The sequence below is a fragment of the Oncorhynchus keta genome, chromosome 37 (assembly GCF_023373465.1).
Source record: "Oncorhynchus keta strain PuntledgeMale-10-30-2019 chromosome 37, Oket_V2, whole genome shotgun sequence".
In the NCBI taxonomy this organism is placed as follows: domain Eukaryota; kingdom Metazoa; phylum Chordata; class Actinopteri; order Salmoniformes; family Salmonidae; genus Oncorhynchus; species Oncorhynchus keta.
This window is the reverse complement of record NC_068457.1, coordinates 11824545-11847208: the sequence shown is the minus strand read 5'-3', so window position 1 is coordinate 11847208 and position 22664 is coordinate 11824545. Positions and strand designations below refer to the sequence as shown.

Sequence of the window (22664 nt, the reverse complement as noted above, 5' to 3'; positions counted from 1 at the left end):
TTTCTTGACCATTATAGGTTCATGTTACAGAGGAAGTTTTAACCTACAACAAATTACCATGCGCATCTCTCATTTAATTGGACCTATAAATTAGGCTATTATTTCAAGTATTTTGCTCTGTGCATCCAAAAGGGAGCGCGGTTTATAATATAGCCTACAGTACAATTTAAGAGATGAACAGACAGTTGATCTTTTGCTTTGAAGAGTGTAGGATAAGTTTTACATTTTGTTGAGCATACTAGACAACGTTTCAGAATTTGTGGGCAGTGCAGCATATTTAGGTTTGGGGAAAAGTAAATGCAAAACATTATCGAATTCAAACGATCTGTTTACAGGTCCACAACAATATGCAATTGTTTTTGTCTTTCAGAAATGGTCAGATACAGCAAATGTTACTGTAAAAGTTTTAAACATTCTGCTAACACCTCCAGAGACATTTGATCACATTCGCCATTGCCATTTCCGTAAGAAACTGCCCTGGCCTAATTGCAATAAAGAGAAATAGTAGCCTAATGGAGTTTTTTTTGTCAAGCCCTACCCGTAGAGCTTTTTCTGTCTCTATTTTGGTTTGGTCAGGGTGGGATTTGGGAGGGCATTCTATGTTCTTTATTTCTAGGTTTTGTGTTTCTATGTTTTGGCCGGGTATGGTTCTCAATCAGGGACAGCTGTCTATCGTTGTCTCTGATTTGGAATCATACTTAGGCAACCTGTTTGGCAACCTGTTTTGCAACCTTAGGTTGTGGGATGTTTTTGTTAGCGCTGTGTAGCCTTCAGAACGTGACGGTCTTTTGCTTAGTGGTCAGCTGTAATAAAAGTGTGAACACCTACCACGCTGCATCTTGGTCCACTTCTTCCAACGAGCGTTACACTTTTTGTTGGCACTAACTCCGCCATGGTTTGTTGGACAAAATTAGGAAAATGAATGGTGTTTTTGGAGGGTTTTTGGATAAACCCCAAAAACAAGGTCTGTGGCAGACACAGGTTTATGAGATTTTATACGTTTTGTGAGTTTAAAAGAATTGATGTTATAGAAAAAGCACATAAAGGCTTCATAATTCATAAAGGTCATGTTAACTGCTATTATCTCATAGAACAAAACGTATAAGATCTCCTAAGCCTGTGTTAAGGATCGGACACTTTTCCCCCCAATTTTAACCTAAAATGACATATACAAATCTAACTGCCTGTAGCTCAGGGCCTGAAGCAAATATATGCATATTCTTGATACTATTTGAAAGGAAACACTTTGAAGTTTGTGGAAATTTGAAAGTAATGTAGGAGAATGTAACACATTAGATCTGGTTACAGATAATACAAAAAAATCATTTTTTGTTTGTTTTTGTATTTTTCCATATTTGAAATTCGAGAGCCCACTCTATTATTGCAGTTTAGGTGCAATTTAGATTTTGGACACGAGATGGGAGCAGTGTACGTGAAATGTTTTAGACTGATCAAATTAACCATTGCATTACTGTTCAAAATATTGTATTAGGCTGCCCAGATGTGCCTAATTGGTTTATTGATACATTTTCAAGTTCATAACTGTGCACTCTCTTCAAACAATAGCATGGTATTCTTTCACTATAAATTGGACAGTGCAGTTAGATTAACAAGAACGTATGCTTTCTGCTCATATAAGACCATATATGTCCTGGGAAGTTTTCTTGTTAACTACAACCGCCCCGTTGGGGGGACACTGGTCCCGTAGAGGTTTCACCAGACCTTATTTTCATAATTTATTCCAAAAACCTATTCTTTATTCATTAATCTTTCCCTAGGGATGGCTGAACAAAGGTAACTAATTTCTGGGTTTTGGGACTAGAAGCTGGCAAGCTCTATAGAGCCCCACAGTGGGGTTGTTATAATACTCATAAAACCTGGTCAACAGGGTAATGATTCCAATTGTTTTTACACCATTCATGTTTTCCCATAAGGGGATTTTAAAAACACTTAAAATAATGGCTGTGTTTTGTGGAGGCTTACCCTGGCGTGACGTTTTGATAACCATGTAAATCTCTCTCGGACAAGGTGACATCACTTGGGAGGCCCTAGTTGTAACAACTTGTGAGAAAATCTTACACCTTACCCTGAGGAAAACGGAATGTTTTTGGTACATGTTTTCTTATACTTTCAGCATGCCTAGATTATGGAAAAGAAAGACAGACAATGGAGTACCTCTCCACACTTTGAAAAGAGATGTAGCAGATCATGTAGCAGAGCAGGGGAAGTCTATCAGATCAAAGTTGTATGGCACATGTCACGCCACTCTGTCCAGATTCTGCAAAGAGTGAAAGAAGCTACTGGACAGGAGCATGTACGGGCCATTGAAGAAAATGGTGAACTCAGCCAGTGATGCCTGTTTGAGGATGAAGCCCGGAAAGACCTGCCTCCCAGGTCTCCTCTTCAGACACCGCTCAGGCCCCTGTGCCCACAGTTATCCAGGCCACCTCTCCAACTTCCTTCTAAGCCACCCCTCCAACTGCCTTCCAGGCCCCCTTCCAACAGCCTTCCAGGCCACCTCTCCAGCTGCCTCCCAGGCCACTTCTTCAGCTGCCTTCCAGGCCACCTTTCCAACTTCCTTCCAGGCCACCTCTCCAACTGCCTTCCAGGCCACCTTTCCAGTCACTTCACAGGGCACCTCCCCACATGTATCAGGCTGTGGTTGGGAAACACCTGATTACTCTTCTAATTTCAACCCAGTTAATGTACGCCCCTTCCTAAAAGCAGGGTTCAGGAAAATTACAACAAGGGGTAGGAAGAGGAGAAAACTGTGATTTTGACAGATACACCCATCACGCAGGCACTGGAAGAAGAGCATAAAAAGTCAAGCACTCAGAAGGCAAAAATAAAAATTGCCCTGACGAAAACAATAGCTGGAAAGAAGCAAGCCAAGACAAACCACACTGAACAACAACAAAAAAACGACCCTGCCTAAGAAAAAAGGCAAAACGAAGCAGATTGAACCAGAATATTCCAGAAGGAAAATGTGTGTGCATGGAGCACTTTAACTATTCTAAGGAGGTCTGGGTGCAGTGCTGGGAATGCAAATGATGGGCCCACCAAACTTGTACCCCAGGACAGATATACAACTGTCACAAATGTGACTCTGATTAAGTGAGCATGTCCAACAGTCACACACACAGACACACACCACAAACGTTCAGGTGTAGGTGTTTCGTTTAGCCTAGTTGTTGTTTGGTTGAGAAATACCATTTAGTGGAGGGGAAAATAATACACATTTTATTATTTAAGGTTATTATAATTTCTGCCCAACAAAATGTTTAACATGGTAATGTTGCTCTCACGCACTTTTCATTCTGTTACAATTCACCCCAAGCACTGTTATTAACCCTGACCATGGGGTAAATTGTAACACTCCTTTAAGACAACACCATGCATTTGCAATTTGATTTACATATATAATAACCACACCAATTTGTGTGGACAGCTGTAGGTTGTTTGTATCAAGTTTCGAATACACCACCATAAACAATCTATGAGAAACTGACGAAAAGTGTTAAAACCACCCTATCTCCCCTACTCAATACATCCAAAGCATGCAGCAAACGAGGGCATTATTGTCACCATAAAAGGTGAATAATGGGCGTTTTTCAGGCGGAGTTTTAATGCTAGTTTGGTTTATAAAGGCAAAAATCCATATGTATGGTGTGCGCCAACTTTCTAAACATTCATATTTTTTACATGCACAGTCTTTTAAAAAATGGCGCATTCCTTTCGAACGGTCATCCAACTCGGAATTCCAACTCGGGAACTCGGGCCTCTTTCTAAGAGCTTCGACATTCCGACGTGAAGATCACTGACATCAATGGTTTATTTTTAACGCGGCATCAACGTCGCCATGACATCGCCTACAAGTGTGATCGAAGAGAAGCAGTCCTAGCCCATCTTGTTCATATTGTACGGTCTTTGGTGGCACAATTCCATATGACGTCACATCCGGTTCATATAATCGTTATCACACGACGTCCGGGAGTGGTCAAAATATCCGCATTTGCGGCTGGTAAGTGGAACTTGCCCTCTACTTTAGCTTTCCCATGGTGTATACCGGATAACAGCAAAGAAAGACACCAAACACATTACGAGGTGAGACGTTTGTTATCTTTATGCACTTTTGTAGAAGTACGTACTAGTGGAAATCGATATCAGAAGCGGATTTTTATTTATATTTTATTTTGGTCCAACATACCACTGTTTGCGCAACGTCTGTCGATTGACATATTCTCATCCAATATTCGGTTGACCACATCTGATTTGTATCTATCCAATCGAGAGCTGCTCCTTGAGAGAAAGTGGCAGGTAGAAAGTAGCAGAAGTCTCAAATCAATTTATTTGGATCTATTTTGATTTTGGCAGGGGTGCAGTCGGGTAGGCTGTTGGGAGTGTTTATCTGACTGGATAAAAAAATGCCCCCCCAAAGTTTGGCCCCTGGATTTTGGGGCAGAAGTTAGGGCACTTAAAAGGGACATGTTTAGCTGCTTTGTTTTAAAAATAGCCAAAAGCTATGGGGAAGTTATGGTCTTATAGTTGGGAACAGTGTTTTATTATGATTTTAGTTCCTGTTTTGGAACTGACAATAAGGCCTATTACGTTGTGGGAATGTTTCCTCGGGTCTTGTTTCAATACACTGTTCATTTAATAAAAAATCATATTTGGATCCTCATTAGCTTTTGCAGAAGCAGCAGCTACACTTGACATGATGCCAACATTCAGTTGATGACACTTACAAGAGGTTCCCTTTCATTTTCTTCTTTTGCTTTCTCCTCTGCTTGTTGTATGCCTGATTTATAAATCTACTGATATCATTCCTTCAGATTATTGTAACTATGGTCCTTGCTATCTGGGGTCCTTGGGACGTCTACTCCATAAAAATGTTAAATGGGGGGGGGGGGTGTTCAGCAAACAGACACGCCTCAACAGATGACAAACATAGGTACACGGTAAGGGTTTAAGAATATACACTTTTTTACTTATCGACTGCATAGCGAATCAGAGGTTAATTTTAAAAAACTGCTGTGAAGGTGTGTACTGAAAGTGTGTACAGCAGGCTAGGTAGTAGTAGGCTACAACATGCCTGTGTTATCATTGTAACCTACATAATTTTGCCCTTGAAGGCTGCCACACCACTGCTGCCGTCATGAATTAAATTATAGGGGTCAGTCGAATAGGATTTTTCGACAGCCTATGTTTCAGCCAGCTGCCATTTTGAAATTGGCTGTTTTGTCAACCTTTTTTAGGTCCATGTGGATCTGTTTTGACATTAGATGTACATACGTATACAAAACCCTGCCTTCTTTCTCTGAACACTTTTCTGCAACTTTTTTAAATGTTTGAATGTTTAGTTTTGTAGGCTAATTTACATGTTTGTGTCCAACTGTAGGAAGTTCTGGTGTTGGTTTCCATTAGTGTAGTAGCAGTGGACAGTGTCCAAATCCAAAGATGGCTACTGGAAAGAGTAAGAACCAGAGCTCTCTGGTGCTGCACAAGGTGATCATGGTGGGAAGTGGAGGTGTTGGGAAGTCAGCCCTCACTCTGCAGTTCATGTATGACGAGGTAAGAGCGATAAGTCGGATCGTTACCAGGCTCTGTACATTGCTCCCTTTGTAGCATGTGGTGGACACTGAGGCTAAAGAGAGACTTGGGCAAGCTGCCACTCAAACCTCCAATACTGCTTTTCCATTGAAAAGAGTTTACAATTCTGTAAATCAAATAATTCCTTCCCACCTCCTAGTTTGTGGAGGATTACGAGCCCACCAAGGCAGACAGCTACAGGAAGAAGGTGGTGCTGGATGGAGAGGAGGTCCAGATCGACATCCTGGACACAGCTGGACAGGAGGACTATGCTGCCATCAGAGACAACTACTTCAGGAGCGGAGAGGGCTTCCTGCTAGTCTTCTCCATCACCGAACACGAGTCATTCACTGCCACCTCAGAGTTCAGGTACGTCTACGCTGATAGGTACGCCCACCAAAACTCACGGACCAGGCAAGGAGGGCATTAATCAGAGAGGCAACAAAGAGACCAAAGATAACCCTGAAGGAGCTGCAAAGCTCCACAGTGGAGATTGGGGTATCTGTCCATAGGAACACTTTAAGCTGTACATTCCACAGAGCTGGGCTTTACTGAAGAGTGGACAGAAAAAAAGCCATTGCTTAAAGAAAAAAATAAGCAAACACCATTTGGTGTTTGCCGAAAGGCATGTGGGAGACTCTCCAAACATATGGAAGAAGGTACTCTGGTCAGATGAGACTACAATTGAGCTTTTTGGCTATGTTTTTCATCTGCAGGGACTGGGAAACTGGTCAGAATTGAAGGAATGATGTATGGTGCTAAATACAGGGGAATTCTTAAGGGAAACCTGTTTGTCTTCCAGAGTTTTGAGGCTGGGCTGGAGGTTCACCTTCCAGCAGGACAATGACCCTAAGCATACTGCTAAAGCAACACTTGAGTGGTTTAAGGGGAGACATTTAAATGTCTTGGAATAGCGTAGTCAAGGCCCAGACCTCAATCCAATTGAGAACCTGTGTTATGACTTAAAGATTGCTGTACACCAGCGGAACCCATCCAACTTGAAGCAGCCGGAGCAGTTTAGTCTTGAAGAATGGGCAAAAATCCCAGTGGCTAGATGTGCCAAGCTTATAGAGACTCACCAAGAGACTTGCAGCTGTAATTGCTGCAAAAGGTGGCTCTGCAAAGTATTGACTTTGGGTGGGGGGGGACTAGTTATGCACACTGAAGTTGTCAGTTTTTTCCTCGTCTTTGGTTCACAATAAAAAAACATATTTTGCATCTTCAAAGTGGTAGGCATGTTGTGTAAATCAAATGATACAAACACCCCAAAAAGCCATTTTAATTCCAGGTTGTAAGGCAACAAAATAGGAAAAATGCTAAGGGGGGAATACTTTCGCAAGCCACTGTACATGTAATTAGTTAGAACATTAAGTGCTTTATATATGTTAGCATTGAGTGATCCACGAGATCTATGTATTGTATGTAGAAGGAATTAGGCTTTGACTTTTTTTTCACTTAACGTATGCCAAACAAAAACCATTTAAAAGTTTAAGAAACCATACAACTTTATGCACAAGGACTCTCTGCTTTCACCCGCATAGTGAAAAATGTACAAAAAATTAATCTCCCTCCGGGTATTAATGCGACCATGTTTGTCAAAAACAGTGGAATATCTGCTCCTATTTAACATTCAAAGATGTTTGCAGAAAGAATGTGGTGTCAGCTATGACATGGCATCTTGCGTTGGGGGAAAAAAAAAATCTCTTTTGGTAATAGAACTACAGTAAGTGAAGTGGATTTACACCCGGTAATGGAATGACATCATGGGTCCTTGATCTGTACCACACAGAAATGCATAATTATGGATATGTCATTCTCCTTGTTTTACAAGTCTGGACATCACAGTACAGTAGGGTGCAGCTTAATACAGTAAGGTAGAGTTCAGTTGCAGTAAAGTACAATATACTCTACTGCACTGTACTTTTCTTTACTGTAAAATGTATTTAACTTTTTATTTAACGAAAGCTAATGTGACCCATGTTATTGTACTGCTACTATACGCTTTACTCGCTGTACTGTGCTATCCAAACTTGTGAAACATACGTCTGTGATGGGTTCAGATTTGGTTCGTCTGTGGACGGGAACGTACAGTACCTTCAGGGAGTATTCATACCCCCTGATGTGAACTGGGTCTTCATCAGGACTAATGTGTTGTGTCTTCCTAGGGAGCAGATTATGCGGGTGAAAGCAGAGAACGATACCATCCCTCTGTTGGTGGTGGGGAACAAGTCGGATCTGGAGGACCGCAGGCAGGTGTCGTTGGACGAGGTCCGGGCCAAGGCAGAGGAGTGGGGGGTACAGTACGTGGAGACCTCAGCCAAGACACGAGCCAATGTCGACAAGGTACAGTACCTTGCGAAAGTGTTCGGCCCCCTTGAACTTTGCGACCTTTTGCCACATTTCAGGCTTCAAACATAAAGATATAAAACTGTATTTTTTTGTGAAGAATCAACAACAAGTGGGACACAATCATGAAGTGGAACGACATTTATTGGATATTTCAAACTTTTTTAACAAATCAAAAACTGAAAAATTGGGCGTGCAAAATTATTCAGCCCCCTTAAGTTAATACTTTGTAGCGCCACCTTTTGCTGCGATTACAAGCTGTAAGTCGCTTGGGGTATGTCAGTTTTGCACATCGAGAGACTGAAATTTTGTTCCCCATTCCTCCTTGCAAAACAGCTCGAGCTCAGTGAGGTTGGATGGAGAGCATTTGTGAACAGCAGTTTTCAGTTCTTTCCACAGATTCTCGATTGGATTCAAGTCTGGACTTTGACTTGGCCATTCTTGGCCAACACCTGGATATGTTTATTTTTGAACCATTCCATTGTAGATTTTGCTTTATGTTTTGGATCATTGTCTTGTTGGAAGACAAATCTCCGTCCCAGTCTCGGGTCTTTTGCAGACTCCATCAGGTTTTCTTCCAGAATGGTCCTGTATTTGGCTCCATCCATCTTCCCATCAATTTTAACCATCTTCCCTGTCCCTGCTGAAGAAAAGCAGGCCCAAACCATGATGCTGCCACCACCATGTTTGACAGTGGGGATGGTGTGTTCAGGGTGATGCGCTGTGTTGCTTTTACGCCAAACATAACGTTTTGCATTGTTGCCAAAAAGTTCAATTTTGGTTTCATCTGACCAGAGCACCTTCTTCCACATGTTTGGTGTGTTTCCCAGGTGGCTTGTGGCAAACTTTAAACAACACTTTTATGGATATCTTTAAGAAATGGCTTTCTTCTTGCCACTCTTCCATAAAGGCCAGATGTGTGCAATATACGACTGATTGTTGTCCTATGGACAGAGTCTCCCACCTCAGCTGTAGATCTCTGCAGTTCATCCAGAGTGATCATGGGCCTCTTGGCTGCATCTCTGATCAGTCTTCTCCTTGTATGAGCTGAACGTTTAGAGGGACGGCCAGGTCTTGGTAGATTTGCAGTGGTCTGATACTCCTTCCATTTCAATATTATCGCTTGCACAGTGCTCCTTGGGATGTTTAAAGCTTGGGAAATCTTTTTGTATCCAAATCCTGCTTTAAACTTCTTCACAACAGTATCTCGGACCTGCCTGGTGTGTTCCTTGTTCTTCATGATGCTCTCTGCGCTTTTAACGGACCTCTGAGACTATCACAGTGCAGGTGCATTTATACGGAGACTTGATTACACACAGGTGGATTGTATTTATCATCATTAGTCATTTAGGTCAACATTGGATCATTCAGAGATCCTCACTGAACTTCTGGAGAGAGTTTGCTGCACTGAAAGTAAAGGGGCTGAATAATTTTGCACGCCCAATTTTTCAGTTTTTGATTTGTTAAAAAAGTTTGAAATATCCAATAAATGTCATTCCACTTCATGATTGTGTCCCACTTGTTGTTGATTCTTCACAAAAAAATAGTTTTATATCTTTGTTTGAAGCCTGAAATGTGGCAAAAGTTCACAAAGTTCCAAGGGGGTTGAATACTTTCGCAAGGCACTGTATGTAACCAAACTTAAACGTACTGTCCACTTTGCTACAGTAGGACTAGGAACAATATACCTTTGTGTAATTTCTTACTTAGGATTTATACTTTTTAGATGGGGGGGATTATGTTATCAAAATATGTTTCTGGGAAAAAGAGATCAGAAACCGCAGGCATGAATAGAAACAACCTTTTACAGTAAATCAACTTCTATTGTTAATGTAACTATAGTGTTGAACTAACAGCTGTCCATCCTTTTCAGGTGTTCTTTGATCTTATGAGGGAGGTGCGAAAAAAGAAAATGTCAGAGAGCAAGGATAAGGGTGGAAAAGAAGGCAAGATCAAGAAGGCTTTCAAATGTTGTCTGCTTTGATCTAGACCAGACCTTTCAGTCAGACACACAGAGCCAAACCAGACTAGAGCCTCCGCAGCACAGTGGCATTAGACAGGGACATGTTCATTAGGACATACTGTAGCAAAATGTTTCAAAACCTTTCTTATTGGACAATATATTACGTCTCCCTTTGGAACATTTTCTTCAGTTTCTTGCCTACTGAACACAAACCAGGTCTACAGATCCTTCCCACTGAACTGAGCCTTCTGCCATTTTAACACACATCAAATCCATACACAGTACCTCTCACATTGTGGCAGTCAGAGGGGTGGCCTAACCTATGTTAGTTATGCAAACCATCCTTTGTGCCACTGTTGGGGACGGGTCCAGAGGGAACTGTTTAGATGAAGTGCCTCAACATTGATCGTGAATATATAGGTTATGATCACAGACAATCACTCACTCGCACACTACTTAAATATGGCCTTGGTGTGATGCTCACTTGTAGGAGTAGGTAGCCTCATCACCAAGAGAAATTGGCTATGCTGTTTGATGTCTTACTGTTTGCACTGCAATCAATTTTATATTCCTACTTCCACTACTACACTACTTTTTAAAATGTATTTATGGTCCACCGCATGAAAATCAGTCAGATAATTAAGTCACCTTATTCATAATCCAACATATTGTCCACATGTACAATCCAACATGTACTATATCCACATCGTGTATATAATACTAGTCAAAAGTTTGGACACACCTACTCATTCAAGGTTTTTATTTTATTTTACTATTTTCTACATTGCAGAATAATAGTGAAGACATCAAAACTATGAAATGACACACATGGAATCATCTAGCACTTGTTGGCTGCTTTTCCTTCATTCTGCGGTCCAACTTTTCCCAAACCATCTCATCTTGGGTTGAGGTCGGGGGATTGTGGAGGCCAGGTCATCTGATGCAGCACTCCCATCACACTCCTTCTTGGTCAAATATCACTTACACAGCCTGGAGGTGTGTTTTGGGTCATTGTCCTGTTGAAAAACAAATGATAGTCCCACTAAGCGGAAACCAGATGGGATGGCGTATCGCTGCAGAATGCTGTAGTAGCCATGCTGGTTAAGTGTGTCTTGAATTCTAAATAAATCACAGTGTCACTATCGCACCACCTCCTCCATGCTTCACAGTGGGAACCACATATGCGGAGATCATCCGTTCACCTAATCTGCATCTCACAAAGACACGGCGGTTGGAACCAAACATCTCAAATTTGGACTCATCAGACCAAAGGACAGATTTCCACCGGTCTAATGTCCATTGCTCATGTTTCTTGGCCTAAGCAAGTCTCTTCTTATTATTGGTGTCCTTTAGTAGTGGTTTCTTTGCAGCAATTCGACCATGAAGGCCTGATTCATGCAGTCTCCTCTGAACAGTTGATGTTGAGATGTGTCTGTTACTTGAACTCTGAAGCATTTATTTGGGCTACAATCTGAGTCTGGTAACTCTTATGAATTTATCCTCTGCAGCAGAGGTAACTCTGGGTCTTCCTTTCCTGTGGCGGTCCACATGAGAGCCAGTTTCATCATAGCGCTTGGTCTTTTCAACTGTTCTTGAATGCATTTTCCGTATTGACTGACCTTCATGTCTTAAAGTAATGATGGACTGTTGTTTCTCTTTCCTTATTTGAGCTGTTCTTGCCATAAGGTCTTTTAGCCCTAGTTGGTATATTCTGCACATCACCCCTACCTTGTCACAACACATCTGATTGGCTCCAAAAAAATGGACTTTCAAATGAACTTTTAACAAGGCACACCTGTTAATTGAAATGCATTCCAGGTGACTACCTCATGCAGCTGGTTGAGAGAATGCCGAGAGTGTGCAAATCTGTCATCAAGGCATAGGGTGGCCATTTTGAAGAATCTCATGAAATATTTTTGATTAAAAAAGCACTTTTGGTTACTACATGATTCCATATATGTTATTTCATAGTTTGTCTTCACTATTATTCTACAATGTAGTAAAAATAAAGAAAAGCCATAAAATGAGTAGGTGTGTCCAAACTTTTGATTTTTGTCGACTGCACTTTTTCTCCACAAAAATGTCAATGTTTCGGTGTTGCCTTTCTAATTCTACACTTGAAACTGAAGCATTAAACTAAATTACTGTTTGTGTACACACTTATTATGGGTTATATACAAACAGTTTTTGTGTTACCAAATAAAGTTCTCTTTTGTAATGAATTTGTAGTGTGGCTCAGTTTTTAAAAGAAGCCCCCGTACATCCTAAATTGAAATGCAATTGACCCCAACCCTGCTGTCCAACTTCTGGCTCAGTCACCTCCTGAGTATCAGTCGCCAGTTATTTAAGGTCAAAGGTGCTGTTCAAAATGTGGATGAAGAGTGCAGTAAAGAATTGCATCCTTGTCGGATGTGCTGGACTTTTTGTTGCTGGTGTGGTTTGACTAGTGCCTTTGATGTGTTTGAGGGCAGCAGAGCACCAAAAGGTTTTATGTTTGAGTGTCATAAAACACCATTCCGGTGCTGTACAACTTGACTTTGAATGACTGGACGACAGAGGCCTTATGTGGCCTTCAGTCTGTTAACACTCTGTTGCAAAGCGGCAGGACTGGGACATTCATTAGTGCACATTGTAGCAAACTATTTTTGCGGCATAAATCTAAACCAAACTGAAGTGTACCTTATTGGACAAGTCCAGGTAGTTCCTCCCTGTTTTAGCCTGCTTTCTTCTGTTTGGTGCTTAATGAATAAGATCCAGGTCAGCCTTAGATTCAGTAGCACGCAGATGGCATGTCCCATTGACGGCTGGCTAACCTCTTCCCAGACCCCAAGTACATCCTATCTCACTTACACTCTACAACACCTATGGCCTGAGAAACCTCAACTAGTTCTGAAGACCCTTCTAGCTTGGCAAGAGAGCCCTCTACTGGCTCAAGTCATTCAGTCTCTAAACACAAAATAAGAGACGAGCCACAGCTTCGTCAGACCTATAGCCTCTCTGTAGATGTCAGGATTTTGCAATATCATGTCCTCCTGCGGTCAGAGAGGAATATAATACAACATCTTTGCTGTAGCCTAGTTGAGTCATTTGCCTCGATCATCAGCCACAGCAGTCTGAAATTGAACACTAGGTGGAGGCAGAGAGTCTTGATAGAAAGGTAAGAATTATTTTTGTTTCCTCCTGCTGAACATGGACAACTAGGCCTGTCTGTCACCAGCTGACTGCCCTATCCTGACCTGGTTATTAGTGTTACTGTAAACATACTGTCATAGAAAAGACTGTGTATACAGTAGAAATAGAATGGCCAGGAGTCTGATTTCAATGGATGTTGATTCTATGGTGATTGTTGCTGCGGTGTTGAATCTAGAATGGTGAATGTGGAGAGGCAAATGAGTGTTGTTGTTGCTGTGTACATATTCACAGTCAAGGCATAGAAAGAAAGGACCATGTCAACCAAAAATACAACAGAAATTTGACTTTACTTACAGAACATTGGCACCTTACTGACATGATATTGCTCCTATTTACAACAAAAACACAGAGCAGGTCGCAGACCAGGCAGAGCCCAGACTGATATTTACCTGCATTTACAAGTACAGTAGTATGAAAAATATTTCCCATCAAAAGTCAAATTATACATCCCGTACATTTTCGAACAACTAAAAGCTTGAGATCGATACATTCAATATCTGTACAGCTTCACAACAAACATTACATTTGTACATCCTCCTGATTTTGATCTTTAAATATATTTCACTAGTTCACAGATTTAAGCTTATATTTACATCACAGTTGTGCAGAATGTTGTACTATTACTAAGTGATGATAAGATCGAAAAGCATCGTGCAAAAACAAAAAAACATAACACCTAGATCTCCCTTGAAAAAGAGGTGTTTGACCTTAACGGGGACAACCTTGTAAAATAAACATTCCAGTGCCTCAGTCTATTTCATGGTGAAGTGTTAGACACCGTCTGACCCTCAAATGGCTCCCTATTCAGTGCACTCCTTTTGGCTAGAGCCCGGTCAAAAGTGGTGCACTTGTATAGGGAATAGGGTGCCATTTGGGACGCAGAGGGTGAGTGATCTGATTGGGCCGAAGTTCCCCGTCGCACAACAGCTTTTTGTAAACACGCCGACTTTCAGTAGATACACGTCCTTTCCAAACCACAAAACCAACTCACGGACCACTGTAAACATGGTCAGCAATAGTACCGCATAAACCCACTGCAGAAGTATCAGCAAGATGAAGTTTGACCAAGCCAGCTTTCTAATTTCAAAAGCACAATCGCATCTATCGATTCAACCGGAAATCATGGGAATAAAATCACTTTGTGGGTTTCAATTGTCATAAAAAAAGAACAGTATGAATGTTGATTAGTCTATTAGTCAGTGTACAGAGCTTCATGTTGCCGGTCCCATTCTTTCCACTGCCACTAGACTTAAGGAGAGAACTTTTACACAGCATACATCTATTGCAATGCTTTCCCATAACAATCCTTTCTAATTCCAGCAGGACTTTACACAAGTGGAAAAGTTTGGGACTTTTCTTCTCTTATAAAAATAACTTGGTCTCACGTTAATTTCATTAAACCTTATAAATTAACATAGTCAATGTATACTAGTTACATTACACAAATCTAGATGACACCATATAGCTTAAATTTCCCATAGGGGTGTCTATATCCAACAAATATTAAGAAAATGCTAAATACAATTCCCAATTTTTTTTTTTTTTTTTTTTGGGGTCTAATCATACATAGCAGCAAATATGCTACAAGTTCAGCTGAAAAGTGCTGACCATCCCCAAGAAGCAAAAGGGGTCTCTTATAAAAAAAATATCAGAAGCAAATCTATAGCTTGAGCCTTATAGCTTTTCAAAACAATTTGAAAACTTTTTGTTTTACTCACAAGTCTAAAAACCTATTGGTCCTGAAAGCTCAGTCATTTTATGTAATGTATGTACCATCTGAATGTAATGTACACCAACTGTCTAAAATCCTGATGTACAGTACCATGGTACCAAATACCCCGATGCTCTTCATCAGAGAGCTCTGAATACCTCATATTCAATTTCAAAATGTGATGCAATGACACTTGATAAACCACCTGTGGACTGTACCAACCCAATCCTGCATGGCAAGGTCATTCTATGTTACTAGCAATAACAAAACCTGCATTAAAATACTGCCCGTTTTGGGCTAGTGGTATAGCATCTTCGAGAGACCGATGTACCGTCACATGTTGAGCCATCTGAATCAAAGTTGAATAGCTGCCTCAAAAAATAACAACAACAACAACAACAACAACAACAACAACAACACCACCACATAGTGCCGAGCTCAATGGCAGGTAATCAGCTATTGAGATGATGGTAAAGGAGGAGGGAGGCCTCTCCTAACCAGTGGAGGCTGCTGAGTGGAGGACGGCTCATAACAATGGCTGGAATAGAGTCAATGGGATGGTATCAAACACGTGGTTTTCCATGTGGCCGATGCCATGCCAACGACTGCACTCCAGCCATGATTATGAGCCGCCCTCCCCTCTGCAGCCTCCACCGCTCCTAACCTTCCCCCGCCTTTGACCTTGGCTTGGGAAACACCTTCCCTGGAGATGATTTCAATCTGTAGAGACACATGAAAGCCCAAAAGTATCCATCCGACAACCTACAGTCTCAATAAGAGAAATGAGATGATAAGATGAGTAGTGCCACAGGGTAGAAGTCAGAGCACTTTACCAGGACCTTACATAGAGGGTCAACCCACTTTCGGGAACAGATCTTCAGTTGACGATGAATAGTTTTTCGAGTTCAAAAAAGAAAATGGACTCTTTAAGTCCACGGAGTAATCAAAGACAGAAAGACTAGTCTGAAGAAACCACGGATATGACACTTGGGGATGATGCACTGATGGGTTGAAAACAAACGTCAGTCCACTTTCCATTGAGTTGTCCTGTTCATTATGAAGGTTTGTCTGAAAGTAATGGCACTGCAGCAATATTATCCAACCCAGCTACTGTTCTGTTTCTCACTTCGCTCTTGATCCTGGACACTTGCTAATATCCCAAATTCCAGTTGATCATCGTAACTTTGTTTATTTTTTTCTTCTTCCGTTAATTCTCCAAAGTATGGCGTTTTGTCATCATAAAGTGCAACAGTGCTTTGCTTCCCCTCCCAGGCAGTTCGAGTGGTTGTCGGTAGTCGTCTCCATGCTTGTGACTGTAGTCTCTCTTGCCAGACTCAAGATGGCGGATGTGGGAAGAAACTATTGTGACTGAGGGAGTCAGACAGACAGGCTCTAGACAGACAGACAGGCTCTAGACAGACAGATAGACAGGCTGTGGAAGAAGATGGTGGTGCTTAGGCCCATGCAGCCCTGTGTCAGTCAGTCCCAGGAGGGATAAAGCCGATTCTCTCTGTCTCTACCTCTGGCTCTGTGGGTGTCAAGGGCTTTGTAGGCGTCAAAGACTCTACAGGTGTCAGGGGCTTAGAGGGCGTCAGAGACTCTACGGGTGTCAGGGGCTTTGTGGGCGTCAGAGACTCTACAGGTGTCAGGGGCTTTGTGGGCGTCAGAGACTCTACAGGTGTCAGGGGCTTTATGGGTATCAGAGACTCTACAGGTGTCAGGGGCTTTGCAGGCGTCAGAGACTCTACGGGTATCAGGGGCTTTGTGGGCGTCAGAGACTCTACGGGTGTCAGGGGCTTTGTGGGCGTCAGAGACTCTACAGGTGTCAGGGGCTTTGCAGGCGTCAGAGACTCTACGGGTATCAGGGGCTTTGTGGGCGTCAGAGACTCTACGGGTGTCAGGGGCTTTGTGGGCGTCAGGGACTCTACGAGTATCAGGGGCTTTGTGGGTGTCAGAGACTCTACAAGTATCAGGGGCTTTGTGGGCGTCACAGACTCTACGGGTGTCAGGGGCTTTGTGGGCGTCAGAGACTCTACAGGTATCAGGGGCTTTGTGGGCGTCAGAGACTCTACAGGTATCAGGGGCTTTGTGGGCATCAGAGACTCTACAGGTATCAGGGGCTTTGTGGGCGTCAGAGACTCTACGGGTGTCAGGGGCTTTGTGGGCGTCAGAAACTCTACGAGTATCAGGGGCTTTGTGGGTGTCAGAGACTCTACACGTGTCAGGGGCTTTGTGGCCTTCAGAGACTCTACAGGTGTCAGGGGCTTTGCGGGTGTCAAAGACTCTACAGGTGTCAGGGGCTTTGTGGGCTTCAGAGACTCTACTGGTGTCAGGGGATTTGTAGGCGTCAGAGACTCTACGGGTATCAAGGGCTTTGTGGGCGTCAGAGACTCTATGGGTATCAGGGGCGTTGTGGGTGTCAGAGACTCTATGGGTGTCAGGGGCTTTGTGGGCGTCAGAGACTCTACGGGTATCAGGGGCTTTGCGGGCGTCAGAGACTCTACGGGTATCAGGGGCTTTGTGGGCGTCAGAGACTCTACGGGTATCAGGGGCTTTGCGGACGTCAGAGACTCTACGGGTGTCAGGGGCTTTGTAGGCTTCAGAGACTCTACGCGTGTCAGGGGCTTTGTAGGCTTCAGAGACTCTATGGGTATCAGGGGCTTTGTGGGCGTCAGAGACTCTACGGGTGTCAGGGGCTTTGTAGGCTTCAGAGACTCTATGGGTATCAGGGGCATTGTGGGTGTCAGAGACTCTACGGGTGTCAGGGGCTTTGTGGGCGTCAGAGACTCTACAGGTATCAGGGGCTTTGTGGGCGTCAGAGACTCTACAGGTGTCAGGGGCTTTGTGGGCGTCAGAGACTCTACGGGTGTCAGGGGCTTTGTGGGCGTCAGAGACTCTACAGGTGTCAGGGGCTTTGTGGGCGTCAGAGACTCTACGGGTGTCAGGGGCTTTGTGGGCGTCAGAGACTCTACAGGTGTCAGGGGCTCTGTGGCTGTTAGGGGTTTGACCTGCTCCTCCTCGTACACCTTGAGGATCGCCTCACAGACAAACCTGTACTCAACGGGTATCAGGGGCTTTGTGGGCGTCAGAGACTCTACGGGTGTCAGAGGCTTTGTGGGCGTCAGAGACTCTACAGGTGTCAGGGGCTTTGTGAGCGTCAGAGACTCTACGGGTATCAGGGGCTTTGTAGGCATCAGAGACTCTACGGGTGTCATCAGGGGCTTTGTGGGTGTCAGGGGCTTTGTAGGCGTCAGAGACTCTACGGGTATCAGGGGCTTTGTGGGCGTCAGAGACTCTATGGGTATCAGGGGCTTTGTAGGCGTCAGAGACTCTACGGGTATCAGGGGCTTTGAGGGCGTCAGAGACTCTACAGGTATCAGGGACTTTGTAGGCGTCAGAGACTCTATGGGTATCAGGGGCTTTGTAGGCGTCAGAGACTCTACGGGTATCAGGGGCTTTGTAGGCATCAGAGACTCTACGGGTGTCATCAGGGGCTTTGTGGGTGTCAGGGGCTTTGTAGGCGTCAGAGACTCTACGGGTATCAGGGGCTTTGTGGGCGTCAGAGACTCTACAGGTATCAGGGGCTTTGTGGGCGTCAGAGACTCTACAGGTGTCAGGGGCTCTGTGGCTGTTAGGGGTTTGACCTGCTCCTCCTCGTACACCTTGAGGATCGCCTCACAGACAAACCTGTACTGGCTCTGGAAGCAAACAGAGCAAAGAGACCGAGGTTAAATGGGAGTGAACAGTACTGACGACAGCAAGGTCATAGAGTAACTAGATTCAGCCTAGCAGCAGAAACATAGCTTAGGCCAACACATTCCTCTGTTGATAGATGCACTAGAATTACACACAAATCCAAATTTGTTAGTATTTTTTGGCTTCGGATGTGATTTAGACACTGACATGGACTTAGAACATCAATTTCCGTTGTTTGTCTATGAGTAATTGTAATGCTGCAAGTTTAAAACTGAAGATTTTTTTCCAATTTCCAATTCCCTTAGAATCGTTTATTAACCATTATTTTACCAGGTATATTGGCAGAAAATACATATCTTGTACACCAAGGACCCGGGGAAGAGTTGCTGTGTAGAGAAGAATGGGCCGAATTGAAAGCTATAAAATAACAAATTAGCAGCATTTCTTTTTAAGTAGCTCTTATGCTCGAAAAGGTTGGAGACCCCTGGTCTTAGTCAACCCCGTCTGTTTTGCCCCATAGTTGCGCACGTGTCGGCTTTGTTGCTAAACAACCAACCCGTATTGAGGATAGAGCCTCTGCTCTTCTCTTAGTCTCATTTCTATGCATCACAGATCAGATTACCGGAGTCTGGATCATCATGGCCCTCTGGTCTCTCATTGTCCTCACGATATCCAACGGATACACGGGCTGATTGCAATCAATCAAACACATGGCTGTTTCCATGGTGATGAGCACCCCCGTCCGACCAATCCCAGCGCTGCAGAGACACAGAGGACGAGGTGAGTGAGATGAGGCTGAAGATGGCAGCAATGACAGAAGAGGATTCAAATCTGCGTTCCCGCCACTTACACTGCAATCAATCACTGTTGCTACAACAACGTTCAAAGTGTCTTAACGTCTGATTCGAAGAAAAAGGGAACCTGTTTTTCTTTAAGCCAAGTTGTGAGGCAGATGTACAAAGGCTTATATTTTTCAAAGATGTTGTGTAAAATTCCTTAGACCTACTTCAAAGCTGTACCAACAGCGAGATGGCTTACAGATGTTAGTGGAGGGGATAAGAGCTTACTCGTTAGTGTATGCAGCATTTGTGTAAGAACTAGAACCTTACCTGCAGTGTACTATCACCGGCTCCTCCTTGCCCTCCCTCTTTCTGCGGACCAGACTGACAAAGTCCAGGAAGTCAGTGTAGTCGTCTGGAACACCGTGGTCAGGCCAGGCCATGTACTGGATCTGAGTCAGCGACCTGCTCTCCTCACTCTGAATAAAATCCATCAAATGTATTTTGATGTTTTTATACTTTTCTTTCATACAGTTTTCGCTAAGTGCAAGAAGTAATCTCGGTTAAGCCAGAAATAAAATCTCAAGTCATTTTGGTCAGATGCTCGATGTTTACGTAGTCTGTCCACGAGAGACGATACAAGAAATGGTCCTTACCTCCAGGTGTGTGAGAGTCATCTCTCTGACCAGGAATGCTGATTGCTCTTCTTCTGTCACACAGGACACCTGGAAGTCCCCATGGGTAGCAATGGCACCAGGGTTGGGCCAATACTGATGACACTTCACCTTGGAATGAAACAAAAGGACCATTGGAGATAAGAGGAGGAATATTTAGTCTATTTTCTTTGTGGGGAATGGAAACGTCTTCAATTTGCACCTCATACGTTAACACAAGAAATTCCAAAACAAGAGCAAAAGTATTGGGAAGGGGCTGAAATGGAGAGAGCGAGCCCTGGTTGGGGATGCGACGTACCCGTCCTCTCTCCACCTGCGTGGTGAGCATGACCACCATGTTGGAGCCCTGTTCCCAAGTCATCCTCCAGAAGTCAGAGCAGGTGGCGGGCAGCGGGCCCTGGCACGCGATGTAGCGGTTTACAGCACTGGACGCTGCGATCACCATCTATGGGTCAGGAGAATGGCATGGGTTGGCAAATATACACATACGTACAGCTGCATATTGGCAAATTCATATATGTAAGCATAATCCATGTTTCAGTCTATGTACACACACTTTAAGACGTGTTGAGTATCTTTCAAGAAAAGTCTCATCTCTTTCCGGGGGTGTTTTTGTCTCTGTGATATTCATTACCTAGTCGAAGGAAGGTGTCCGGTCTTGGTAATAAAATCAAAGATTGTGGCGTATGCATCAAAGAGTGTTGAGTATCAAGAAAAGAAGAAGGGAGAAGGCCCTCACATTGATGTAATTTGCATTGATATAGTCCCCGTCCTTGCCCCTCAGAATAACCCTGGTGGCGTCATCTGTGAGACGACAGATACAGGAAGAGAGAGTGGAGGAGAGAAGAAAGAGACAGAGGGCATTTACTTACGTCACTGTATGAGGACGTACAGCATATGCGACAGAAGAGGTCAGTTCTGATGGTTCAGTATACTCACACGGTGAAATGTCTCGATATCGATTTTTGGAAATGTTCTGAGGTAATTTGGCACATGACATTGTCAACCCAGGCCTTTTCCGGTAGAGTTGCTGAGAAACATCACAACAACAAAAAAACAATGGTTAACATTTGTCCCAATTTAACTGAAGTTCAGACCGGGCCGCGGCATGAGCTTGGTTTCTAGGTTACACCTAAACCACAATTCTCACTGATAACCTATCAGTGGAACACAAACAGGAAACATTTGAGGCAGTGTGGAGCAATAACAGGAAGCAATAGACATTCAATATTTCCTTTCATCTCTCTATTTCACTCTCGCCCGTCTCTCTTTCTGGTAAATGACTTACATGCTATGTGATCGGTCTTAGCCATGTGCAATGAGAAATACATTCTAGAACAGGTGGAAGCGTTGAATAACCAACTGCATTTGATAACATCAAAGTGGACTGGGAGCAGTTCAGAGACACAGGGGCAACGGAGGCAATGCTAGTTACTTGGCCCATGTGAACAACAAGCATATACTGTAGTTATTGCAGATACAATGTAGTTATTGCACACGAGCACTTCACAGAGTAGGCGTTCCCCAATGGAATTATGCAAATAGTTATACAAATCTTTGATCAAACCGTGCCTGTATGGACCCAGTACTCGCAGGTTGGAATTGAATTGTAATATCATTTGGTGGCGTCTTATATTGGTCCTATTTCATGTGTTTTCTTGCATATCCCAACTCCCTCTGAGACGCCTCTCGGAGAGTGAGGTTACAACCAGGGTCAGCCATTGTCAACGGGGACCCTGGAGCAATTAGGGTTAAGTGACTTGCTCATTGGCACATCGACAGATTTTTCACTTTGTCGCTCTAACCACTAGGCTACCTGCAACCCTCATCAATTAAATCTCTTATTGGGATGACTCATGTATTGGAGGCAGCTCTGCAGGGAAGTCACCAGCTGGCATAGGGACAAGGTCATAAAATCTGATTTTAAACCTAACCCTAACTTTAATAACCACACACACAAAAAAATATATATTAACCACAAAAAAACTGTAATTATAATACCACACTGCTAAACTTATGCCTAACCCTAACCTTACATTAAGACCAAAAAATACATTTTTGTTTTCATACATTTGTACAATATAGCCAATTTTGACTGCAACTGGCCCATCTACCAGAAATCACTCAGCTCTGCCTCCAGGACAAGATTCATCCCAGTAAATGTCAACCTTCCAAGAACTCAGGCCCTCCTTCAGCTAAACATAAACTATATTTTGTAGTATATGTGGACTAACATCAAACTGTTGCTGTACGACCCCAGTGCTCAAGCCTTCTTTCAGCTGTAGTATGGAGTCTCTCCAGCAGGATGGGTGGTGGTCTGGCTGGTCATGGGGCTGGTCCTGGGGCTGGTCCTGGGGCTGGTCCTGGGGCTGGTCCTGGGGCTGGTCCTGAGGCTGGTCCTGAGGCTGGTCCTGGGGCGCCCTCTCTGGGGAGTACTGGTAGTTAGACTCTGTATCTCCATCCTCCAGCTTCTCCTCCTCCACCAGGTCATACATGGCTGGAGGAACGACAGGAAGGATGACAGCGTGATTGAACATTGCACATCCAATGCCGGTGACAGGAAGTCAGAAAAACCAAGCAACAACAACAGCAAAACAAAGAAAAGGGAACGGCAGAAAGGCAGGAAATATATATGCCAAATTTTATCCAAAGAAAGTCATGTGTGCATACATTCTACGTCCCGGGGATCAAACCCACTACCCTGGCGTTACAAG

General features: G+C 43.5%; 2 protein-coding genes across 7 annotated transcripts in view; one reads left to right on the top strand and one right to left on the bottom strand.

Moving 5' to 3' along the window:
• Window positions 1-3952: 3952 nt before the first annotated feature.
• Window positions 3953-12120, top strand: LOC118370206 (ras-related protein ralB-B-like). Of its 2 annotated transcripts, none has more exons than XM_035755081.2 (5): window positions 3953-4104; window positions 5399-5571; window positions 5750-5958; window positions 7755-7932; window positions 9809-12120. In XM_035755081.2, the coding sequence occupies exons 2-5, from the start codon at window positions 5458-5460 to the stop codon at window positions 9917-9919; spliced, it is 612 nt and encodes a 203-aa protein (XP_035610974.1). In that variant the 5' UTR covers window positions 3953-4104; window positions 5399-5457; the 3' UTR covers window positions 9920-12120. The 2 variants fall into 2 exon arrangements, with proteins under 2 accessions (XP_035610974.1, XP_052355090.1); XM_052499130.1 differs by having other exon boundaries at window positions 4004-4021.
• A 2526-nt stretch (window positions 12121-14646) lies between these two features.
• The window catches only part of LOC118370203 (tyrosine-protein phosphatase non-receptor type 4-like), a 31252-nt gene continuing 23234 nt past the window's right edge, over window positions 14647-22664 (bottom strand). For 4 of the 5 annotated variants that reach the window (XM_052499124.1, XM_052499125.1, XM_052499126.1 and 1 more), the window contains 8 exons: window positions 22185-22447; window positions 20890-20980; window positions 20690-20754; window positions 20249-20395; window positions 19933-20061; window positions 19607-19755; window positions 19120-19255; window positions 14647-18499 (listed from right to left, as the gene is read on the bottom strand). In XM_052499124.1, the coding sequence (XP_052355084.1) occupies window positions 16277-18499; window positions 19120-19255; window positions 19607-19755; window positions 19933-20061; window positions 20249-20395; window positions 20690-20754; window positions 20890-20980; window positions 22185-22447 (3203 nt within the window). In that variant the 3' untranslated portion in view covers window positions 14647-16276. The remainder of the gene's footprint in view (window positions 18500-19119; window positions 19256-19606; window positions 19756-19932; window positions 20062-20248; window positions 20396-20689; window positions 20755-20889; window positions 20981-22184; window positions 22448-22664) is intronic. The other variant, XM_052499128.1, reaches the window with a different exon arrangement.